The sequence below is a fragment of the Lathyrus oleraceus genome, chromosome 7 (assembly GCF_024323335.1).
Source record: "Lathyrus oleraceus cultivar Zhongwan6 chromosome 7, CAAS_Psat_ZW6_1.0, whole genome shotgun sequence".
NCBI classification, from domain to species: domain Eukaryota; kingdom Viridiplantae; phylum Streptophyta; class Magnoliopsida; order Fabales; family Fabaceae; genus Lathyrus; species Lathyrus oleraceus.
In genome coordinates, this window is record NC_066585.1 from 232,630,580 (window position 1) to 232,652,315 (window position 21,736).

At 34.5% G+C, this 21,736-nt stretch overlaps 2 protein-coding genes across 8 annotated transcripts; one reads left to right on the top strand and one right to left on the bottom strand.

The window, feature by feature from the left end:
• The first annotated feature begins 1,329 nt into the window (after nucleotides 1–1,329).
• Nucleotides 1,330–9,393, top strand: LOC127107711 (uncharacterized). 6 transcript variants are annotated; one of them, XR_007795806.1, is made up of 8 exons: nucleotides 1,330–1,488; nucleotides 2,383–2,632; nucleotides 3,546–3,669; nucleotides 4,304–4,647; nucleotides 4,750–6,532; nucleotides 7,697–7,938; nucleotides 8,713–8,842; nucleotides 8,975–9,393. XR_007795806.1 is itself a non-coding variant. In XM_051045029.1 (8 exons), exons 1-7 carry the CDS (start codon nucleotides 1,433–1,435, stop codon nucleotides 8,782–8,784), a joined length of 2,871 nt encoding a protein of 956 aa, XP_050900986.1. In that variant the 5' UTR covers nucleotides 1,330–1,432; the 3' UTR covers nucleotides 8,785–8,808; nucleotides 8,975–9,393. The 6 variants fall into 6 exon arrangements, 4 of the variants coding, with proteins under 4 accessions (XP_050900986.1, XP_050900987.1, XP_050900988.1 ...); XR_007795807.1 differs by having other exon boundaries at nucleotides 8,983–9,393; XM_051045029.1 differs by having other exon boundaries at nucleotides 8,713–8,808.
• A 4,158-nt stretch (nucleotides 9,394–13,551) lies between these two features.
• LOC127107712 (uncharacterized) lies at nucleotides 13,552–16,834 on the bottom strand. Of its 2 annotated transcripts, none has more exons than XM_051045033.1 (9): nucleotides 16,604–16,834; nucleotides 15,927–16,050; nucleotides 15,568–15,635; nucleotides 15,427–15,486; nucleotides 15,173–15,331; nucleotides 14,717–14,863; nucleotides 14,217–14,431; nucleotides 14,014–14,122; nucleotides 13,552–13,936 (listed from the first exon to the last, which is right to left on the bottom strand). In XM_051045033.1, exons 1-9 carry the CDS (start codon nucleotides 16,736–16,738, stop codon nucleotides 13,838–13,840), a joined length of 1,116 nt encoding a protein of 371 aa, XP_050900990.1. In that variant the 5' UTR covers nucleotides 16,739–16,834; the 3' UTR covers nucleotides 13,552–13,837. The 2 variants fall into 2 exon arrangements, with proteins under 2 accessions (XP_050900990.1, XP_050900991.1); XM_051045034.1 differs by having other exon boundaries at nucleotides 16,640–16,832.
• Between the last annotated feature and the right edge of the window lie 4,902 nt (nucleotides 16,835–21,736).

Here is a 21,736-nt window from a genome sequence, read left to right on the forward strand (position 1 = left end):
AATTTATAAATAAAAAAGACTCATTGTTTTTAACAAATAGTAAGAAAAGAAATATATTTTATTTCATTTAACAATTTTATTCTAAAAAATTCATCTTTTTTAAAATAAAATAAAATAAAAATTATATTTAATTTGATTTCTCTCTCAATTTTTTCATAAACAATAACCAATCAAAATTATTTTTACATATTCCCATAAAATATATTCCAACAAAGATACAACTTTTTTTTAATATATGTGAAAAATTAGTTTTTTTTCCTATAAATTGATGAAGAGGAGGGATTACATCTTTTTCAATTTATTGCTCTATCACTTAGCATTTAGTATTTTGTAAAATTGATATTCTCTATTTTATTTATTGCATTTTATTAATTTATGTGAAATATTCAAATACAACACTTATTTTAAAACAAAAAAAAAATTATAATATAAACAAAAAAATTATCTCATAATTTAACGAGAAAACACAAAATTTAGTTTTTGTCAAATTCCTCATCCCAATTTTTTCCCCAATTAATTTTTACATCAAATTTATAGCAATTAAAATTGTACTATCGAGTTATTTATTCCCTATTTTTTATGTACATACTAATAACTCTCTTCCGTTGTATTTTTCAATTCTAAATACTTTAAGAATTAATTATTGCTTACTATAAGAATACATACGGCTAGGGGTAGCAAAACGGGCTCGGCCCGCTGAGCATGCCCGTTTTGCCCGTACTTTTGTGCGGGACGGGCCAAAGATTTAGACCCTCACCCTCAAATGTGTCCGCCCCACCTTACCCCGTTTTTTCGCGGGCTTTTGCGGGCACGTGTATTTACATAAATTTTTACATTTTAAGCTTAAAGAATGCAGTGCCCGTGGACTTTCCCCACCCCGCCCTCACTTTTTTACGGGGCGGGTCTAAGTTTTAGACCCACATCCTCAACTATGACCGCCCCGCCCCGTTTTTTTGCGGGCTTTTGCGGGGCGGGCCTAAACGGAGCGCGCATGCCCGTTTGCCACCCCTTCATACGGCTGGTTGAATAACTATTGCCTGCTATTTCAACAAATAGCTAAACGAAAAAGAACATATTAACCTTAATTCTTTAAATAATTAAACATATTTTCTTAGCAAATCAAACACACATACTTCAATTCTTTAAATTTTCTAGACATACTTATCACAATCTCAAAAAGAACATATTAACATTAATTCTTTTAAAAGATTGGTCAACACAATTGTTTCTTTTATAACCAACACATTTGTTATTGTTGAAAACTAAATAAATAGCATTAAAAAACTACGGGCGCAGTTACTTTCGTATTCGCAGTCGGGGTCACGCGCTGTCACTCGCTTATATTACTGTAGCTGTTATTCTACTTTCCCACTACGAATTCATTTGCTTCGAAAATTGAGAAAGTGAGAGAGAGAGAAAGAGAGAGACTGTAATGAGGGAAGAGGTTATCAGCTCCGGTGGTACTGTCGATCCCACACCTGCTGCCAGGTACGGTTTTCTTCCTCAAACTTCCGTGCGAGCGCTAAATTTTTCTCAAATTAGGGTTTCGTTTTGGTTCAATTTTAAGATTTACGTTACTTCTGTTTTCAATTTTCTCGAATAGATTAGATATATACTGTTGAATTGGATGGTGAAATGTTAGGATATTGTTGTCATTGTTAATTGCTGCTTGAGAATTAGATCTATTTGTGTCAGGTAGTAGATATATGCAGTATGCATCACTTTACTCATAGCGTACTGCATTTGTATTTTGTTCTTAATAAATCTTACTACTTGTTAATTGCCTGTGTTACTGTGTATGTGTGTCTTTATATTGAATTAATCTTGTTGGACATGGTTCATGGCATCTGGAAATAGGGTTTTCCTTAACTTGGATTGGAAACAATGAAGAAACGTCATCGTGTTTGTACCTTGCTGTTATTTAAATCATTGAGCTATTACTATTTTCGAATTTTTTTTGTCCACGTGAAGTTTTTCATTTTCAGGTTACTAGTTCAGTCGTCGATTATCCCAAACTAAGTAACCTAGGTGGCATTACTCGGTCTTTGATTCCCCTCCCCGAGTAAATGTTGTTATTTATTGTTCCATAGGCATGAATCAACATAACTAAGCTTTTATAACTGCCTTACCATATATATTTCCTTTGGGACTTCCACCTGTTTGCTTTACTTCACACCAGAGTCTAGATTCTCATGTATTCTGTTTCCATAGTGTAAAACAGAAACTTTCTTAAATTTTTATGAATTTGAACTTAATGCATATATGATGATTTATGGCTGAAGGAAGGTTAAGGTATTTTTAATGAACATTCAATTGTCTTGCTAGATGTTGTTCATTTGACGAACTTTCTCAAATGACTAATTTATTCATTCATTTTGTTAGTTCGGCTGGGGCATCCTCCCCAACTGTTCCAATGAATGTTGGCAGCATAGATGGGTCAAATCATGGGCAAGGCTCTAAAGCTGCTTCTATATCATGTGTTGGTTCGCAACCACCCTGGACTTCTGTGAGCACAAGCATCGGTGGTTCTACTTTTGGTTCCTCAAGATCTTCATGTAGGCCCTGGGAAAGGGGAGATTTATTAAGGCGTTTGGCTACTTTTGCTCCTTTAAATTGGCTTGGCAAGCCTCAGGTTTGGATTGACCATAGTCTTATATAAATAAATATTACTTTAGTCACAAACAGCTCACACATACAATTTAAACTACTAACTAGTTATTAACCTTGTGATAGTTTTTGTTTATACTTATAATTCATAAATCAAATTTAGTCTCTTGCAAGTTGCAATATAAATGAAATCATTATTATGTATGATTTTTTCGTTTTGTCATGAATAGTATATGGCTTCTTTCTTCTCAATTCACATGGTCCATCGTTATCAGGATTGCAGTTTACCCATAGTTACCAAATTAATAAATTTTCTTTCTTAATATGGTGTATACCTCAACATATGATTGCGAGTTTTCAATTAAGTTTTATTTAATATTGTAATTACAAGGTTATTTTGCTTATCAATGTTTTTTATCCACATGTAATGTATATGTTTAAGGAAGCTATGAAAATTTCTCGATCACCAAGGAACCAGGTTATTCCTCAGTGGTATTTTTTTCTTCTTCCAGTCGCTGGTTTACTTAGGTTTTCGATATGCAACTTGTATTATGGTCTGTTTATACTTGAGTGAATAAACTGGTTTCATGGTCTGTTTATACTTTATATTCTTTTTTAGCAGTTGTCAGATTGTTAGCTAACTAATTGAGTAAATAATATAAATATCATTTGAAGTAGTTGAAAGTTTGGCCTTATGCATTATTGTTTTTTATGTTTCATCGTGTGTTGCTCACTTATTTGTCTGAGAAGAAATTCCATTTAATAATGTCATATTCAAATGAAATTATTGCCATAGGAAATTATCTTGATCTGTGCAGCTTAAGCTATAGAGTATGTGTAGATAATATTATGTTATATGTGCTAGTCCCAAATCCCAATGTTTTAAGTACATAAGAGGCAGTCTCCAGGGATCTCATGTCCTTCTCAATTTCTTCCAGATCATCAGTTCATTGGCTTGTGCTCAGAAAGGTTGGACAAATATTGGTGAGGAAAAAATTGCGTGCGAGTCATGTGGTGCCTGCCTGAATTTCTCATCATTGTTATCTTGGACAAGTGCCCAAGGTTGGTGCTTGCACATTTGCAATTTAAATGCTTTCAGCTATTCTATCCTGATTCCAAGTCACTGTTCTCTAAAATGAGGCATGCTAAAGTAACTAGGACGTAGAATAATTAAGAACATCCAATACCAAAAAAAGTCTTATTTTGTTTATATAGAGTACATGGAGAAGTCGACACGTATCAACGCGAGAATATGTTTAAAATTAGACGAGTCTACATATCAACGCGAGAATGTCCCATCAATACTCTACATCAAATTTGCTAGTTTTTTGTCGGGAATCGGTTGTTATTGTTGCAGTTAACATGCATTTATTGGAATAGTCGTAGCACTTTGTTCCAAGGTTCCTAACTTCCTATAGCATGTGTAACAAGACTACAAACAAAAATAAAGTTAGAAGGGCGAATATATGAGTTGTGCATACAAAATAGATTTATAATCTGTATTTAAGCAACTCAAGTTTTGTTCCAAACCTCTAATGATTTGAGATATTTTTTGTTTTTATATTTTGTATAATCTTGTTTTGGACATGTTTGTCAAACAAGCTTTAGCTGATAACTTGGATAAAGAAACTTTTCTGTTGATGCTGATTATGTTCATCATTTGTTTTAACTTATTTTGTTAATGTACTGGCCAAAGCTCAAGATGCCAGTGAATCCTTTGCCAGGAAGCTGGATTCAGGGCATAAAGCTCATTGCCCTTGGAAAGGAAACAGCTGTCCAGAAAGTCTAGTGCAGTTCCCTCCGACTTCTCAATCTGCCTTAATTGGTGGCTACAAGGATAGATGTGATGGACTCATGCAATTTCATTATCTTCCTGTGGTAGCAATCTCTGCAATTGAGTTGATGAGTGTTACTCGAGGCCCACAGATTGAGCGCTTTCTGTCACAGTCTCAAAACTTTATGTCAGGAGTAGACTTTAAGCCTGATAATATATCAGAGCTGGAAAGCTCTCAGGATGAGGCATACTGCTCATTTACACGTGTAAGACATTTACTTTTTTTATTTCTATTAGTAGTTTGGCTCGAACATCTGTTGCTACTCTGTCTATGCTTATTCTTTATTCGCGTACCTTCCTTTTGTCAGGCACAGAAGCTCATAAGCCTTTGTGGGTGGGAACCAAGATGGCTCTTAAATGTTCAAGATTGCGAAGAACACTCTGCTCAATCTGAAAGAAATGGAAATTATTTTGGTCCAAGCAAGACTCAACTACGTCCTACTCAAGATCCAGGGCCAAAAGCAGTTTCTACTTCTACTAAAATGGATGCCAGGAAGGGAAAAGCATCTCTTAAGGAGTCTAGACTTGACTATAGGTCACCTATGCTTGATTGTAGCTTATGTGGTGCTACAGTTAGAATTTTGGATTTTCTGACTGTTCCTCGCCCGAGTCGTCTTGTACCCAACAATATAGATAACCCTGATACCAGTAAAAAGATAGGATTAACTCGTGGAGGAAGTGCAGCTAGTGGCATCAATGGTTGGATTGCAGCTGATGATGCAGAGAAAGATCAGGCTGAAGATCGTGATGAGGTTGCAACAACAAATGAGGGGAAAACGATGGCAAGCACAGATTTGGATTTAAACCTTACTATGGCTGGAGGTTTTCATTGTCCCCCTTTTGGTAGGACAGCAACATCTGAAAATATTCATGATGTAGACATGGGAAGAGATTTAATGATTGGTCAACCTTCAGGGAGTGAGATTGGTGATCGTGCAGCTTCATATGAATCACGAGGGCCAAGTTCTCGTAAGAGAAATCTTGAAAAAGGTGGAAGCTCAGATAACAGGCCAGCTCTTAGGTTGCAGCATCAGGCTGATAGTGTTGAAGGAACTGTCATCGACCGTGATGGTGATGAAGTTACTGATGGTGGACAATATTCTGCCGGTCCTTCAAAACGTGCACGTGAATCTGATTTTTTTGACACTTATTGTTCACCTCATCAAAGAGATTCATCTGGCGCTGGTCCTAGCCATTCATTGGGTTTTGAGGGTTATGTTGCTGGCAATCGAGTTTCTTCGTTCCATCAAGGTAGTGATCGCTTAATAGGAGTCCAATCTACTAGAGACTCAAACCGTGCATCATCTGTCATTGCAATGGACACAATATATCATAGTATAAATGATGATTCTATGGAAAGTGTTGAAAACTACCCAGGAGACCTTGATGATGTCCATTTCCCCTCCTCTAGCACCTATGGCAATGTTGACATGAATGAAACATCTGAGCTGAATAACAGCATTCAAGCTCAGCAAAGCACATGTTTACAAACAGCAACCGAAGTTGTCCCTGGTGAAGTGGGAGTCAGCAGTACAAACTATGGGGATGGAATTTTTAATGCAGAAACTGTGACTGCTCATGCTCGAGATGGAATTAGTCTTGGCATTAGTGGAGGGAGTGTTGGAATGTGTGCAAGTCATGAAGCTGAAGTCCACGGGGCAGATATATCTGTACACAGAACCCATAGTGTTGTTGGTGAAATGGAACACAGAGTAGAAGATGCTGAAAACCAGGGACAGACTGGTGAATCTGTTCCAAATCCAGGTCTAATGGATGAGGTCATCCCAGATGATATAAACCGGGACTATCCTGTTGGTGATAGCCAGGAGATGATGTCTCACTCTGCAGGAAGGGCAGACAGTGGGTCAAAAATTGGCTGTTCTGCAAAGGCAGAATCTGTTGAAAGTGGTGAAAAGATTAGTCAAAGCTGCAAACTTCCTCCTGCTAATAACAGTCGTCCATCCCAATCTTGCAATGCCATTGTTTATTCAGACTGTGGAAATACTAAGGAGATCATGAAGGATGGTAAATCATCATTCAGCAATAATTGTGCTCTAGTTCAATCAGATTTTGCCACTGCAAACCGGATAGGTAAGCGCTATATTTTGACGATCTTGAACTTTTTTTGTTGTTGTTACCGTCCCTGTTATTGCTCTAGAAGGTAGAACCTAGAAATTTAAGGAACTGTTAATATTAAATATAACTTACAAAAGAAGTTCATTAGATTCTCAGAGAAAAGCTCCAGTTCAAGGAGAAACCTCAAAGTACCAACTGACTTTAACAACTCTCATAGCACTAACTTCGGTTTGTCATTTATAGTCCGGGGTTTACTTACTTTTAAGGCTGCTATAATTTTTCCCTTTACTTGTGTATACTGCTCTATCACTACTTCCAAATAAAATATGTACAAAATAAATTATGACATAATTTTTTGCAAGACTTGTGATGCTTCATGGTATTGAATCCTGGGTGATGAAAATGCAACAGAAGCATAAGCTTAGTATGAAAAAAGACGGGGATGTTGTGGTAGATGTGTGGAGTTGTGAGCTAATAAAAATGTGATGCATTACCGAGAAAATTAGGGTATCACTATCACCTATTGAGAAAAAGAAGTTAGACCCTAGTCTATTGGTTTGCTTAGCAATGTGAGAAGAGCGACAGAAGCCCCAATAAGAAGAGTTGGGCTAGCTGTTGCATATGAGCTGTATTGGAGTATGGCTATCATTGATTAAAAGTATTGGAGAGTATTAGACAGAGGAGGGGAATAGAAGGATGGTTATGCTTTCATATGATTGATGATTCAAGAGACTGAGAAATCTTCATTTTTACTAGAACAAAACTACGATTTTAAACCAAATAGGGAAACAAATTACAATAGTAACTAAGAAATGTGAAAACTAATCTTAAGATATTCTAAAGTAAGAAAGTAATCCTATGAGATGATTAATATAAAGATTAAGATGTCATATGGTATTTTTGTATCACCCAACTGAACTAGAAGAGTTGCATGCAATATGTAGTTGAACTATTAATGTGGAACTTACAGTTACAGCAGTTCAGAAATAGTATTATTTGTTTGGATTCCTTCTATTTCTAATTTCTGTCTCTAGGCTTTTTTATTCTTTTGGTTCCAGGGCCTTTTAAATATTTTCTCTATACTCTGTTTGGATCTTGATGGGTGGGTCTCTCCTTGTTCCCCTTTGTCAATTGGTACATACTTTTGTGGCAAAACCATTGACATTATTTATTATTTAGGTCCTCCAAAAGGAGAAAGTAACTATGAAGAAGCTGTAGAATTTGATCCTATTGTCTATCACAACCAGTGTTGCCCTTGGGTAAACGGCAACGTTGCTGCTGCTGGCTGTGCTAGTTCTGTTCCAAGCACTAGTAGTGATATCATTGCACTCTGCGGATGGCAGTTGACTTTAGATGCTTTGCAATCACTAGGGAATGTAATTCCGACAGTACAGTCTGAGTCTGCTGCATCTTTGTACAAGGTTTGTTTGTCTATCTCCTAATTTGGTTTCTCCATCTTTCACCCTGCCATTAGTTTTATTTCATTGTCTTCAATAAATTGGAAGCTTGATTTTTCTTTTGCAAACTACTTTTTCAGTGATTACATCATATGCTAATTGTTAGAATACAACTTTTCTTTTTCATACATTACGAATGTCCAATTTGTTTTATGTTTCTTAAAAAAAGAAAGGGTAAAAGGTCTGAATATTACTATTATTGCTAGTAAAAAATTACTTTTCTTACAAAAAAGAGGATAAAAGGTCTGAATATCATCATTATTGCTAGTAAAAAATTGCCCAGGGTGTTTACAATATATATAGGCTATATCTATTCTATCCTTATGAAGGAATTACAAGGAAATGATATCCGATAAAATTGTTCCTTAGGAAAGAATTGCAATTTGCAAGGAATTGATATCTGATAAAATTGTTCCTTGAGTTGGCCCGGGATACTGTGCTGGCTACCTCACCCCATCTGTTGTAAACTTTTGCAGCTTGGCCTTCAAATTTTGAAATCAATTTGGTGTCCTGCTCTTTGGACATTATGATTTCCCTCCTCAAAACTAAAATTTAGTAAAATTTCATGGTATTTCAAAATATTTTAGTATGGAAACTATGACTGTATGTCTGCCCTGTGCTTAGAGCTAATTAATTAAACTAATTAATTGTTTATGTTTCTAGTTATATTATTTCGTAAGAGTTTACATTGATTAATTTTCATGTGTTCATATTCAATCACTTGAATGTCTTGAGCAGAATGATCAGCAAGCACCTCGTAAAAAACTTCTACACAACCACTCCATGAGCAAAAGTCATGGTCAACCCTGAGATTTTTGGTATTTCCATTTCCTTGTAAGTGGATTATTTTTGGTATTTCCATTTCCTTGTAAGTGGGTTATTTCATTTCATAGGTTATTTCTTTAAAGTATAGATAGTGTGGTTTTACTTTACATTTTTCAGCTCAATCTCTGCTATGCACTGCTTTCTTCAACTATCTTGTTGTCCTAACATTTTGCAGGATTCTAGGTATATTTTTCCGAACTACATAAGGTATTTCTAGGCGTATTTCAACTTCAACGCCACGGTGTTTATAAGGTTGTAGCAGACATGTTGCTTTGATCCTTCTTCTGCAGAGCATAGAGATTTCTCTCCCATAAATCTATATAAAACGAGAGTTATTATCAAATAACTATTTGCGTCATAGACTTGTAAATACTGAATGTCATTGTTTTTAATTATAGAATTTCGTTAGGCTGTTGACCATTTTTTAATTTATGCGACAAAAAATCACTGAAAGTTATATATTTCCTTTCTTTAGATAAAAAAAAGCTGTACATTTTACCGCGGTCTAGGTTAAGAGGGCGTGAATTTTCTTTGACTTATTTACAAGTTATTCTTTCTTACTGTTGTGATTAAGAAAAAAACTATGATGCTAAATGGGCATTTCTAGGCCTATAAACTCTGTGTATGCCATTAAAAAGAATAAGCTGAAGTAAATGGACATTTCTAGGTATGTATATGCCATTAAAAAGAATAAGCTGAAGTAAATGGACATTTCTAGGTATGTATATGCCATTAAAAAGAATAAGCTGAAGTAAATGGACAAATTTGGTACGGTACACTAATGTGGGCATATGCTTCTGTTAAATTTAATTTTCGTTGTCGACGAGCAAGTTATGACTCCATATGCATTCCCTGCGCTTGCAATGCATAGATCACAAACTACAAGCTTCCTTGAATATATGCATTACCCAGACTTTTTGACATTTGGCACTAAATGCTGGTAAATGCATTATTCTTAAAGATTAATGTTAAAGAAAAAGAACAGAGAAAAATGTTATTGAAAATTATTATCCATTACATCAGTAAGACCCTTATCTTTTATATAGTCGTCCAGCCAGCTAACAATTACAAATATCTTATAACTAATTTAAGGTAGTTATAACTAATTTGACCAACTCACATGAAATAACTAATTGTTATGAAATTAATATTACAAACTAAATAATAATTAAGTGTTGTTATGTTTAACACTCCTTTAAATTAGAGTGTACGTTAAACAATCTAAATTTGTGAGACAGAATTGTGAAGAAATCAAAATAGAGAGGTTTGGTAAAGATATCAACAATTTGGATCTTTTCTTTAAACTTTGTCTCACATTAAGTGACAATCCATTTCTATGTATTTAGTGTCCGCATAAAAAACATGATTGTTTGCAATATGGAATGTAGACCTATTATCACATAATATGGTGACATGTTTGGGGTGAGATATATCGAAGTCACGAAGAAGATAGAGTAGCCACTGAACTTCACATGTTGCATTAGCTAGGGCCCATTACTCAGCTTCTGAAGATGACTTGGAGATTACATACTGTTTCTTGCTCTTCCAACAAATGAAAGAGTTGCCTAAGTAAAAACAGAAGACTTGTGGGTCGTTTGCTATATGCGCAAGCTCCTTAGTCTGAGTAGGTAAAACCAATTAAATTGTGGGAAAAACTAGATTTAAAAAGGGATCTTGTGTTGATGCTTGCTTGATGTACTAGAGGATTCTGGGGGCAGTTTGTAGATGAGTTTCGGTTGATTTAGGGAAAAATTGACTTACCTATAGACAGATAAACTGATATCATGTCTTGTAAGAGTTGAGTATAAAAATTTACCAATGAAATTCCTGAAACAAGTAGGATGAGAGAGTAATTTTTCAAATTGAGTGCATAATTTGTGGCTAGTTGCACAAAAGAGATCAGTTTCTTGAAGGAAATTAAGACTCTATTTCTTTTGGGAAATAGATATCTCATGAGATGATCCTGTAACCTCCAAGTTAAGGAAGTATTTGAGGTTGTCAAGGTCTTTGATACTGAATTTAGTATCAACTGCAATTTTGATGTTGGAAATTTCAAACATCTTGTTACACCTGCAAGTATAAGAACATTAACATATACCAAGACAACCGTAAAGAATTATTGTCATTTGAGTTAGTAGTCAAGTGGACCATGTCATATGGGACGAATATGAAAAAACTTAAAAAAAAAACACTTGATTTCTCATCTATCATATAAAGACTTTACCTTCCATGCCTATTCATGAAACTGAACCTAGGAAGAGTAAGAGACGGAATAGGAAAACTAGCTTTGGTCCTGATTTTGTGGTTGCATTCTTGATTGAAGTTCATGATCGTGATGAATTGAGTGAAACATTCCTTAGTGTGCATATGCTAGAGGGTGACCCTAAGACATATGATGAAGTCGTGAGATCATTAGATGCTGTTTTTTTTTTGGAAATATGCAATTAAAAGTGAAATAGAATTTATCATGTCTAATCACATATGGGAACTAGTTGATTTTCGTAAGGGAAACAAGGTTATTGGATGTAAGTAGATTTTTAAGAGGAAACTTAAAACAAATGACTATTGCAAGGTATAAAATGAGACCAATTATTAAAGGTTTTACTCAAAATATGGGATTGACTTCTTTAACACCTATTATGATGTTACTAAGATTTCAACTATATGTACATTGTTTGCTTTATATGGAATAACTTTTGGGGTTCGTGGTTCCGGGACAAAAGAACAAGGTATGCAGACGACTTAAGAAGTCACTTTATGATTTGAAACAAGAACTAAAGCAATGATATGATAAGTTTCATAAAATTATTCTAAGCTTTAGATTTAAGATTAATGGATCTGACGCATGTGTTTAATCAAAAATGTTTGGTGTTGATTGTGTGATTATATGTCTCTATGTTAATGACATGTTAATCTTTGAAACACATATCAATGTTATAAATTCGACCAAACTATTTTTATCCTCTTAATTTGATATGAAAGAACTAGGTGAAGCCGGTGTGATTCTGGACGTTAAACTAACTAGAACTAAATGACTCCATTTTGTCTCAACCTCATTATGTAGTGAAAGTATTAAAGAAATTTAATCAATTTGATGTGGTGTCAGTTATAACTCCTCTTGACTCTAGCATGCAATTAAAGAAAAATTGAGGTGATAGTGTTTCACAAAATGAGTATGCTAAATTAATTGAAAGTTTGATGTTTTTCATGAACTGTATTCGGCTTGATATTTTTTATGTTGTTAGTAGACTTAGTCGCTACACTCATAATCCTAGTAAAGATCATTAGGATACACTTAATAGATTGTTGAGATATCTAAATGACACAATGAATTGGGATTTACACTATGTTGGTTATCCTAAAGTGTTAAGAGGGATATTGTGATGCAAAATGGGTTACCGGGTGATAAAGAAGTTAACTCCACTAGTGGTTATGTGTTTACATTATGTGGTGGTGCTATTTCTTTGAAGTCTTCTAAACAGACTTTTAATAGCTAGATCTAGTATGAAGTCTGCGTTTATAGCTCTAGATTTAGCAAGTCAAGAGGCTGAGTGGTTAAAACTTTTACCGGCTAATTTATCACTATGGGGGCACCCAACTCCCCCTATCTCTCTTGTGACTCACAAGCTACGATTTGCACATCAAACAACAATGCCTATAATGACAAGAAGATACACATTTAGGTTAGACATGCATGCATCTGTGAGATAATTAATCACGAATGAAGTATTCAACTTGGAGTATGTGAGATCAGAGAGGAGCATTGCAAATCCTTTGACTAAGGTACCAAATAGAAGATTAGTTCTTGACACGTCGAAAGACTAAAACTTGTGAGATGAGGAGTTCTAGGTGGATCCACATTATGATTAAACGAAGCCTTGAAAAGACTCGTATGATGTTACACTGCATCCCATTCTATGACGAGTGTACTTTAGAGAACGCGCATTAACCCTTAATGAACTCATAACCTAGGATATGGGTTATTTGAGACAAACTTAACGAACTCATCGTTGATTTGAGAGGTTGAATTATGTAACTCTTAATGACTTCAGAACCCATATAGGGTGGTCCTTTTTGAGACAGGACTTGATGCAGTCACTTGCATGAGCGTGAAGGGCTAACTCCTTCAATGAAAACATTCAGGTATTCTTTCTAAAGCATTTTTTAGCATCTCAAAAGAAGACTTGACTATTTTTTGAAAAGTGATTGATAAATCAACATGATTTTAGATAAAAAGTATGTTATTGAGAACGGTTCTTAAACAAGAGAGTTTCATATTTATTCACTCTTTTTGTGAATCATTCTTTTTTATTCAAGTCGTAAGACACTTATCCTTAAGCTTCAAACGATTACTGTTTTGCGGGGGATTGTAAGTTAATAATAACTTTCAAAAATAGAAAATATGTTTTTACTATCCCACATCAAACTCTTCCAATTCTTAATTTCAGCCCTTATATCCCACGTTTTATGAGACGGAGTTAGTGCTATGGATTTAATAGTATTTTTTAAAAAAAAATTGATTTTTCCATCAGAAAAAAAACCATTACATCACGAAGGATGCTGTGGTAACCTTGGGAGGCGATGCCAATCAGAATGAGCTTCGGTGGTCAAGGCGACTATATTCAACCGACGCAACACGTTTCCGGTTCCCGTTTTTATGGCAGCCCTACATTCTATTCTAATTTCGCATTCTATTCTAATTTCACATCTACACAACTAAAAAAGAATAAGCAAAAGATTGACACACACTACTACACATACAGCTTTTATATACTGAATTACATTTCTTCAATAGGAGTATGTACAAAACAACATCAGCACGTAAATTCAAGAAAATGTAATAAAAAAATGTAACAATACTTCAGAACCTTATACAATTGTCCTATATGCTAAATTTTCTAATTTCCACTGTATCAAAAAGGCCCACCTGCTATCTACGTTCCCTCCACACAAAAAACAGTTTCTAAAACATAAGTCTTCTTTTCATTGTTTACTGTAGAAGATAACTATCAGAGATAGGAGCTCTTCCTAGTGAAGTTTATATATCTGCTTTTGTCTTTTTTATAGCCGCACCTCTAGAAACTTCGTCAACAAGGAAGTTTCCGAGCAGCCTTTGGTCCAAAATCATATTTGGAATCTGCAGCACAAACCTAGAAGGTCAAAACTATGAACAAGGACACGCGAGTATCAAAATATCTAGGATGAGAGGAATACCTTATCCCCAAAGAAAATCTTTGTGTTATTGGCAATGGATTCGATAAATTTTAGCTCAAGAAACTCAGGGGTAAGCTTCAATCTGTTTGCTTCAGCTTCCCTTATTACACTGGAAATTATAAAAAACAATAAAACTGGTTTTCTTATTTCAAAGATCACAAAGACCACAGATTTACGCTCATCAAAGAATAGGAAAATCTCACCGGTAGAAATCTGCATCAGCCAGACTCTTCTCGCGAGCTAGATACATTGCATTCTCAATTTCTTCCTGTTTTCTAGCACTATCTTTTTCCAACAATTTTTGTTCCATAAGGATCTTGCTAACATTGGCATTTTTCTCGGCCTCGCTAATAGCCATCTTCTTCACAGTCTCTGCCTCCTTCTCAGATACTTTCTGCTTCTCAATAGCAATTAAGACCTATTCAATAGCATCCAAAGCAGTGTTTATCAGTATTTAGAAGATAGAAAATTCAAGCTGAAATAGAATGGTAGAGTGTAGGGCATACAAAAACCAGCTAGAAGCATTTACATGGCAGATATCTCAATAGTGACAGAATGATTAATCACAGTTAAATAACATGATCTTGCGTGTGTTTAACTCTATCTTCTTTTAATGAGATTGTCAACTCAACATTGCATCTGTCTAGCTTTGGCCAATGGGCATATTTAAAGAAAATTACGGGCGCTTTTTAGTAAAATATACCTTAGTACGCTCCTCTTCCATTTGTTCAAAGTTGCGTCTTATGCTTTCTGGAATATTTGGCTTTGTGACACGGACACCAATGATCTCAATGCCCGGAGCATAGCGGGTACAGTCAACTTGAAGGGCATCCTTCATCTTTTCGTCAATCTAAAAGTTCCCCAATGCTTGCCTTGTTAAGGTATTAAAATAATAACAAAAAAGGAGAGGCGACAGAAGGCAAAATATATTTTGGGTTAACTCATTTGACACGTAAATCATTTGAGGGGAATAAGAACTAATGACTTGCATTAACTACTTTTTCAATGGATGACAATAAAAGCTCCAACTTGCAGAAATACATCAAAGATCCAATTATTTTCTAGAATGTCAACCCTTGATATTTTGCTACAAATGCATGTTGCTAGCATAAAATAAACCATGATGTAAAATTACAATTCTAAAACATTAGTACATTACCTGATCAAACACATCAATATACACTTGTTGAAGACTATGAGAGCTGCAAAACTGATTAATCTCATGATGAATCTTGTCATATATCCATGTCTTGTCATAATGCACACCATAGTTAAGCAATGTCTCGTAGACAGATTCCTTATGCAGTCGGTTAACAACCTAAGAAGAAAATTATTGCATATACAATTAAAGGTGTATAAACATGGACAGTTATAATCCAAATATTACATATGAAAAAATATTGTTGCTATTACCTCAATCTTCCCAAAAATGATCATAACACCTCCTTTTGTACCGCACGGTATATCCGTCACCTGTAATTACCACCGTGATTCAAAATTGAAATTATAGAGACAACAAAAACCCTAATCTCATCACTGTTCTAAAGAATTTACCTCGTCGGTTTGAAGTGTCACTTGGACAGGCTCAAACTGAGTTAAGAAAGGCATCTTCATATGGAAACCTGGAAGAATTAATATTACAAACATGAACAGAGATTTTGTGCAAGCAATCATTGAAAATAATAGAGTAAATTTACAAATGGCCAAACAAGGCCCTAAGCTTGTAAGCAACTGTGCCGTGTCAGCGCATCTCTATCCGATTTAGAATAAGTTCAGTATAGATATAAATACCCTATACTATCTAACTAGCAAACAGATTAACATTACATAATTCTCTTAGTTTCTCTCATTTTCTCTATCAACTATACAATGCTCTTAGTTTCTATTTCAAAAAATGAAGAAGCATTTGGTACCTGGCTCTGTAATTGTTTTGAGAAGCGCACCTCCTCTCCAATATACCCCCACATGGCCTTCAGGGACTTGGTGAACAATTGACAAGGAATTTTTGAAGGATGATGATGCTGTAGGAACCAAAACCTGTAGATAACATAAGACATGTCTTAACCTTTAAGTTGTCAATAAAGCACTAACACAAATCGATGTACAACTGAAAGTAACCAGTGTGTCAATGTCCGCCGACACATGTCAGATACAATACAAATATTCAATCAGAAATGTCAGTGCTACATAGTTAGATGTTGACAAGAATCAATTTCCAACTGAAACATAACCTCATTAAGCATTATCATCAAAATCAAATCAAGCAAGAACAAATATCAAAACAACAACAAATTAAGACAGAGATTCCATTGCCTATGCATTATCATCAAAATCAAAGCAAGCAAAAACTAATTTCAAAACAACAACTAATGTCATCTAACACATGCAAGTGTTGCACAAGAGTGCCCTAAAATACATCAACATTGACACATGATTATTACTCACACTAGTTTTTTTATGTGCGATTGATTTTCCAATGCTGTTAATATAGTTTTTCTATATGCAAATTCAAAACATGGATATTTTCACGGCGATTATAGATACCAAAAAACAAAAACAGGAATCGAAATGTTTAACTTTTCAGTATTACATTTGCGGAAAGAGATACAGTGAGATAGAGAGTTACGATAGCGGCAATGGCTATGAACGAGAGCAAGATGAAGGTAACGGAAGGTGGAGTTGAATCGGGTGGTGGCGATGCTCGTGTTGGACGCTGCGAATCCATGGCGGTGGCAACTTTCTTGAACTGTTTGATTCTGAGTTTGGGTTTGGTATATTTTGCTTTATTGGTTCATCATGCGGTTCTATTTATAATTTCTATTCTTGTGAATGTAACTTGTAAGCTAAATAATGTTAATCAATTTTAAATTAAAATTTAATTTCTAAAACCATTTTGTAAAATTTTAGCTTGAAATATTATAATATATCTGTGACATATGGTAAATTCAAACCCGCTCTTGTTAAACTATCAATAATGAGCTGATTTAGCTAGATAAAATTATAATCAATTATTTTAAAATTAGAATAAAATATATTAAAAATGCTTTAAAATATATCAAAATTCAATTCTATATTCTTGACCAAAAAATTCAATTATATATTTCTAGTTACTTTGATCTAATCCAAGAGGCAAGAAGCACTCAACCTCATTTAAATATTAAGTTGTTAGGCTTGAAATTACAAGGATGGAAACTTACATATAAAAATTAGGACATTTCTCATCAATAAATTTAAATTTATAGAAATATATTATCATGGTAGATTGAGAAACATCTTAAAAGTTATTCATTTGTTTAATGACTCATTTCTAGTTTTTTTTTAATGATTTAGAACCTTTCTAAGTTTCTCCCAATTTTAGAAGAAAAGAGGAGGAAATGAATTCCAATAAGTAGACCATCCTAAAATATACTGAATTTCTTCTGTTTCACACCCATTATCTAAATTACAGTCCATAACACAATTTAATTAACAAAAGTTCTTAAAATACTTTTATAGTAATATTTAGTTTTCAAAGACACTCTCCTTCATTTCTCGAAATCATATATGATAGTCTTTCAACTTTATCTCTTACCCATGTTACAATTATAAGGAAAGTTCATCAAAGTTGAAGATGAATCTAGAAGTTGGAAAAATGGATAATGATAGGAAGGAAATAGGTTTTGAGTTTTGACTCTAGCTCTCCGAGCAAAGAAGTAAATTTTTTCACCAAATAAATAAATAAAGGTATTAGAGAACACTTATAATTTAATGTGAAAAATTCTTAATATGAGAATAAAAAATTATGGGCACAGCAAAGAAGTAGATCCACTTTAATTAAATAAGGTTTCACAAACTAGTATTAATAATAACAAAATCACAAAACAAATTAGCTTACAAATATGAAATAAAAAACTGAAAATTCTCAAATCTACAATTTCATTGCGAAATCAATACTCTCAGCTCATATTATTTAAGATCCAAACGGTCAAAAGGTAGACAGAGGTGTTGCAAACATGCCCTCCAAAAATGAGTTTGATTCAATTGTCAACAAATCTGAAATCGTTGATTTACTAAGACTGGTTGAAGAAAAACAAGAATAAGTTTCTTTTATTTTTTCTCTACTTAAAGCTGATTTTTGTGCCTTCTCTCTCTCTCTCCTCTAAATTGACTATCTCCACTTAAAATAAGTGAGACACAGATGTGCTAACATATGTGGGTCCTTCTCCACATAGGAAGGGAGTCCAAATCCAAGAAATCTCCCCTCACAACTATGTGGAGGAAATTACCAAACCGTCGATATCACAACAAACTTCAAACTTCCCTCTCTTGATAACGCTTTAGTCACCATATCAAAACCATTATCATTCGTATAAAATTGAGCTAACTCTAACAACTTATGATCCAAAACATCATGTATCCAATGATATCTTACATCAATGTGTTTGGACCTATTATAAAAAGTTGGATTCTTACCAAGATGAATAACGTTTTGACTATTAACAGATAACACATATTTTTCTTGAACAAACCTATGCTCCTGCAAAAAAAATTCAACCATAGCAACTTTTTGCATGCTTCAATAATGACAATAAACTTTGCCTTTGTATAGACAATGCTACACACTTTTGCAAACTGGACTGTCAAGCCACAACTCCCCCTACAAATTTAATCTTCTTGCTTGAAATGGGATTTCCAAAATCAATATCTTCAGCCATATCATAGTCAGAGTACCCCTCTAGAGTAAGCTTATTTCCTCCAAAGAAAAACCTCACACAAGTAGTATACCGAAGATACCTTAAAATCCATTATACATAATTGCAATGCTCTCTACCTGTATTTGACAAAAACCTAATGATGTACCAACATCATTTGTTATATTTGGTCTTGTACACACCATTGCATACATCAAACTACACACAACCGACACATAAGGAACACATTTCATATCATATGTTTCATCTTCACTTAAAGCACTTTGATTAGAACCTATACTTGTCAAACAGTACATGAGTATGTGCAGGGCCGACCCTGTGCAAGTGCAGCAGCACAAGCCCCTAAATTTTAAAAGACCCCAAATTTTGAATTTTTGAATTTTTTTATAAATATTAATAAAAATAAATAAAATATTATTAAAAAAACTCAACAATTGAAAGAAATGTTATTATAAGAACTCAATACATACAAAAATCATGATTGATCAAAACTCAAAATAATTATAATTAAATTTATTTTTAATTAATACATAATTGTATTTTTGATATATATCTTTTAATTATTATAATTGTATTTTTTAAAAAATTTGGGCTCATTTTTGAAATTAGAACGGGACCTCCGAAATGATTGGGTCGACCCTGAGTATGTGGTATCCCTATATGGATAGAGGATTACTAGAGGCATTTGTAGTTAAGGGTGGTTAGGGCTTGCTCATGATGGAGAAAGACCCTGTTTGGCGGTGTTAATTGTGGTAAGAGAAGGTTAACTCATGTTAGGTGAGAGACTTTGTGTTTATGCATTATGTTGGGTAAGTTATAATTTGCCTCCTCATCCTTGGGATTAGGGATGTGAATAGGCCATGCGGGTCTACGGGTGCCTTTACACTAACTTATTTAAGGTCAGGCTAGGTCAGACTTATTTAATAAAAAGGTTAGGCTTAAACTTCTTTTCACTACGCCAAAAAGGACTATTAACAGCGCATCTTAGACAGCGCTTTTAAAAGAAAGCGCTGTCTAAGGTTAAAATAAAAATGAAGCGCTGAAAATGTTCCAAGAAAATAATGAAAGCGCTTCTAAATATAGACCTTAGACAGCGCTTTTGAAAAAGCGCTGTCTAAAGTCTTTAAATTTTAAAAAAAAAATAAAACCAAAAGCGCTGTCTAAGGGGGGGGTTTAGAAAGCGCTTTTGGAAAGCGCTGTCTAAGGCCCCCCTTAGAAAGCGCTTTCCACAAAAGCGCTGTCTAAGGTCTAATAAAAATAAAATTTCAGACTTTAGCGCTTTCATTCTCTGTTCTTTTGTTTTGCCTCTTCACTCACCAGCAACCTTTCACTCAACTCACAGCGCTTCCGCCGCACTCGTATTCCCCTCAATCTCCAGCAACCTTCCACTCTAAAAGACGACAGCACACAACATCACGCCTTCCACTCCAAAACACGAAAACCCCATTTTCGTTCAACTTCCGAAAACCCTTTTATCCGCCGTCGAGGGTCCCTCCGCCGTCAACGAAACATTCGACCGCCGCACTCGCCTCTCACGGTACGTTCTGCTCTAAAAATGTGCTTGTTTGATTGTAATGCAATGAGTTCAAATGTGCTTGTTTGGTGTTAGCATATGGCTGTCCTGTTTGAATCTACACTCAATGTTAGGGTTAACCTCCAAAAATGTTAACATATTGCCCTGTTGAAATCTTGACCAATAAAAATGTTGACATATTGCCCTGTTTGGTGTTAACATATTGCCCTGTTGAAATCTTGACCAATAAAAATGTTGAAATCTTGTTTGGTGTTAGCATATTGCCCTGTTGAAATCTTGACCGTGAAAAATGTTATTGAAATATTTAGTTTATTGACTGCACTTGTTAGGGTTAACCTCCAAACCAGTAACTTGAGAAAACTCGTTGAATTTCTGCATGACCAACTTAATAGATGTTGGATATCCCCTGGTAAAAATTAGCAAATGCCTTGGAGGTTGGTTGCAGTGGAGCCAACTAAATTGCTATAGAACCTCATAATTTCTGCATGACCAACTAAATTGCAGTGGAACTAATATTACTTTGATTTTGCTTACTTTTGAGAGAAGCATAGAAGTACTTATTATTACTATCTTAGAAATATATTAGAAATAGAGACTACAATATAATAGAGACTACTTATTATTGCTAACTTAGAAATATATTAGAAATAGAGACTACAATATAATCAATTAATAAAAGAAGAAAAATTTAAGAATTCGCTTGATTAAATTATGAATTTGCACAAAGATTTCACTAACAATAAAAATAACAAATATTTCACTTTTATCTTATGTATATTATGATAAACTTTAATCACAAAATATCTTATCTTCCCTTTTATCTTATGTATGTTATGATCCATTTTTTATGCCATCATAATATTATCATGAATATTTCTCCCTAATACAAAGCGTGATTGAAAAGGAGAGATAGTTGGAGGAATAATAATCTTCAACCTATTTACAACCACTTTGTTAATAATTTTATACGACATGGTTTAATTGTTTACTTTAATAAGTAGGAAAACCATGGATAAAACATGGATCTGTGCCGATCGAATGACCAAAGAGTACGAGAGTGGGGTTTTGGAATTCGTTAAGTATGCTGTTCAACACGCTGAAAACCCCAGACGAATGCATTGTCCTTGCTTGCGTTGTTGTTATATTGGTAAGGTTGACGCACATGGATTGAAATCGCATTTGCTGAGGCATGGAATTGATCAAAGTTATCAGTGTTGGATATTTCATGGTGAGAAAATTAACGAGAATGTTGAATCGAGTGGAAAAAGTAGTACGACCTATGCTTCATACGACAAAGACACGGAAACATACGATTGTGATCGAGTTGAAGAGATTGTAGAAGCACTGGAAGAAGATCTTCATGATTGTCCTGAAATGTTTGAGAGGATGGTAAGCGATGCTGAGAAACCGTTGTACAAAGGTTGCACTAAATTCTCAAGACTTTCTGCGGTATTAAAGTTGTACAACTTAAAGGCGGGTAATGGATGGTCGGATAAAA

Coding starts and splice junctions, on each gene's coding strand:
- LOC127107711 (XM_051045029.1), top strand. CDS start 1,433: ATGAGGGAAGAGGTTATCAGCTCCGGTGGTACTGTCGATCCCACACCT. Junction 2,633..3,545: donor ATTGGCTTGGCAAGCCTCAG/GTTTGGATTGAC, acceptor AATTTCTTCCAG/ATCATCAGTTCATTGGCTTG. Junction 3,670..4,303: donor ATCTTGGACAAGTGCCCAAG/GTTGGTGCTTGC, acceptor TACTGGCCAAAG/CTCAAGATGCCAGTGAATCC.
- LOC127107712 (XM_051045033.1), bottom strand. CDS start 16,738: ATGGATTCGCAGCGTCCAACACGAGCATCGCCACCACCCGATTCAACT. Junction 14,864..15,172: donor ATATTGATGTGTTTGATCAG/GTAATGTACTAA, acceptor GGGAACTTTTAG/ATTGACGAAAAGATGAAGGA. Junction 14,432..14,716: donor TGGAAGAGGAGCGTACTAAG/GTATATTTTACT, acceptor GCTATTGAATAG/GTCTTAATTGCTATTGAGAA.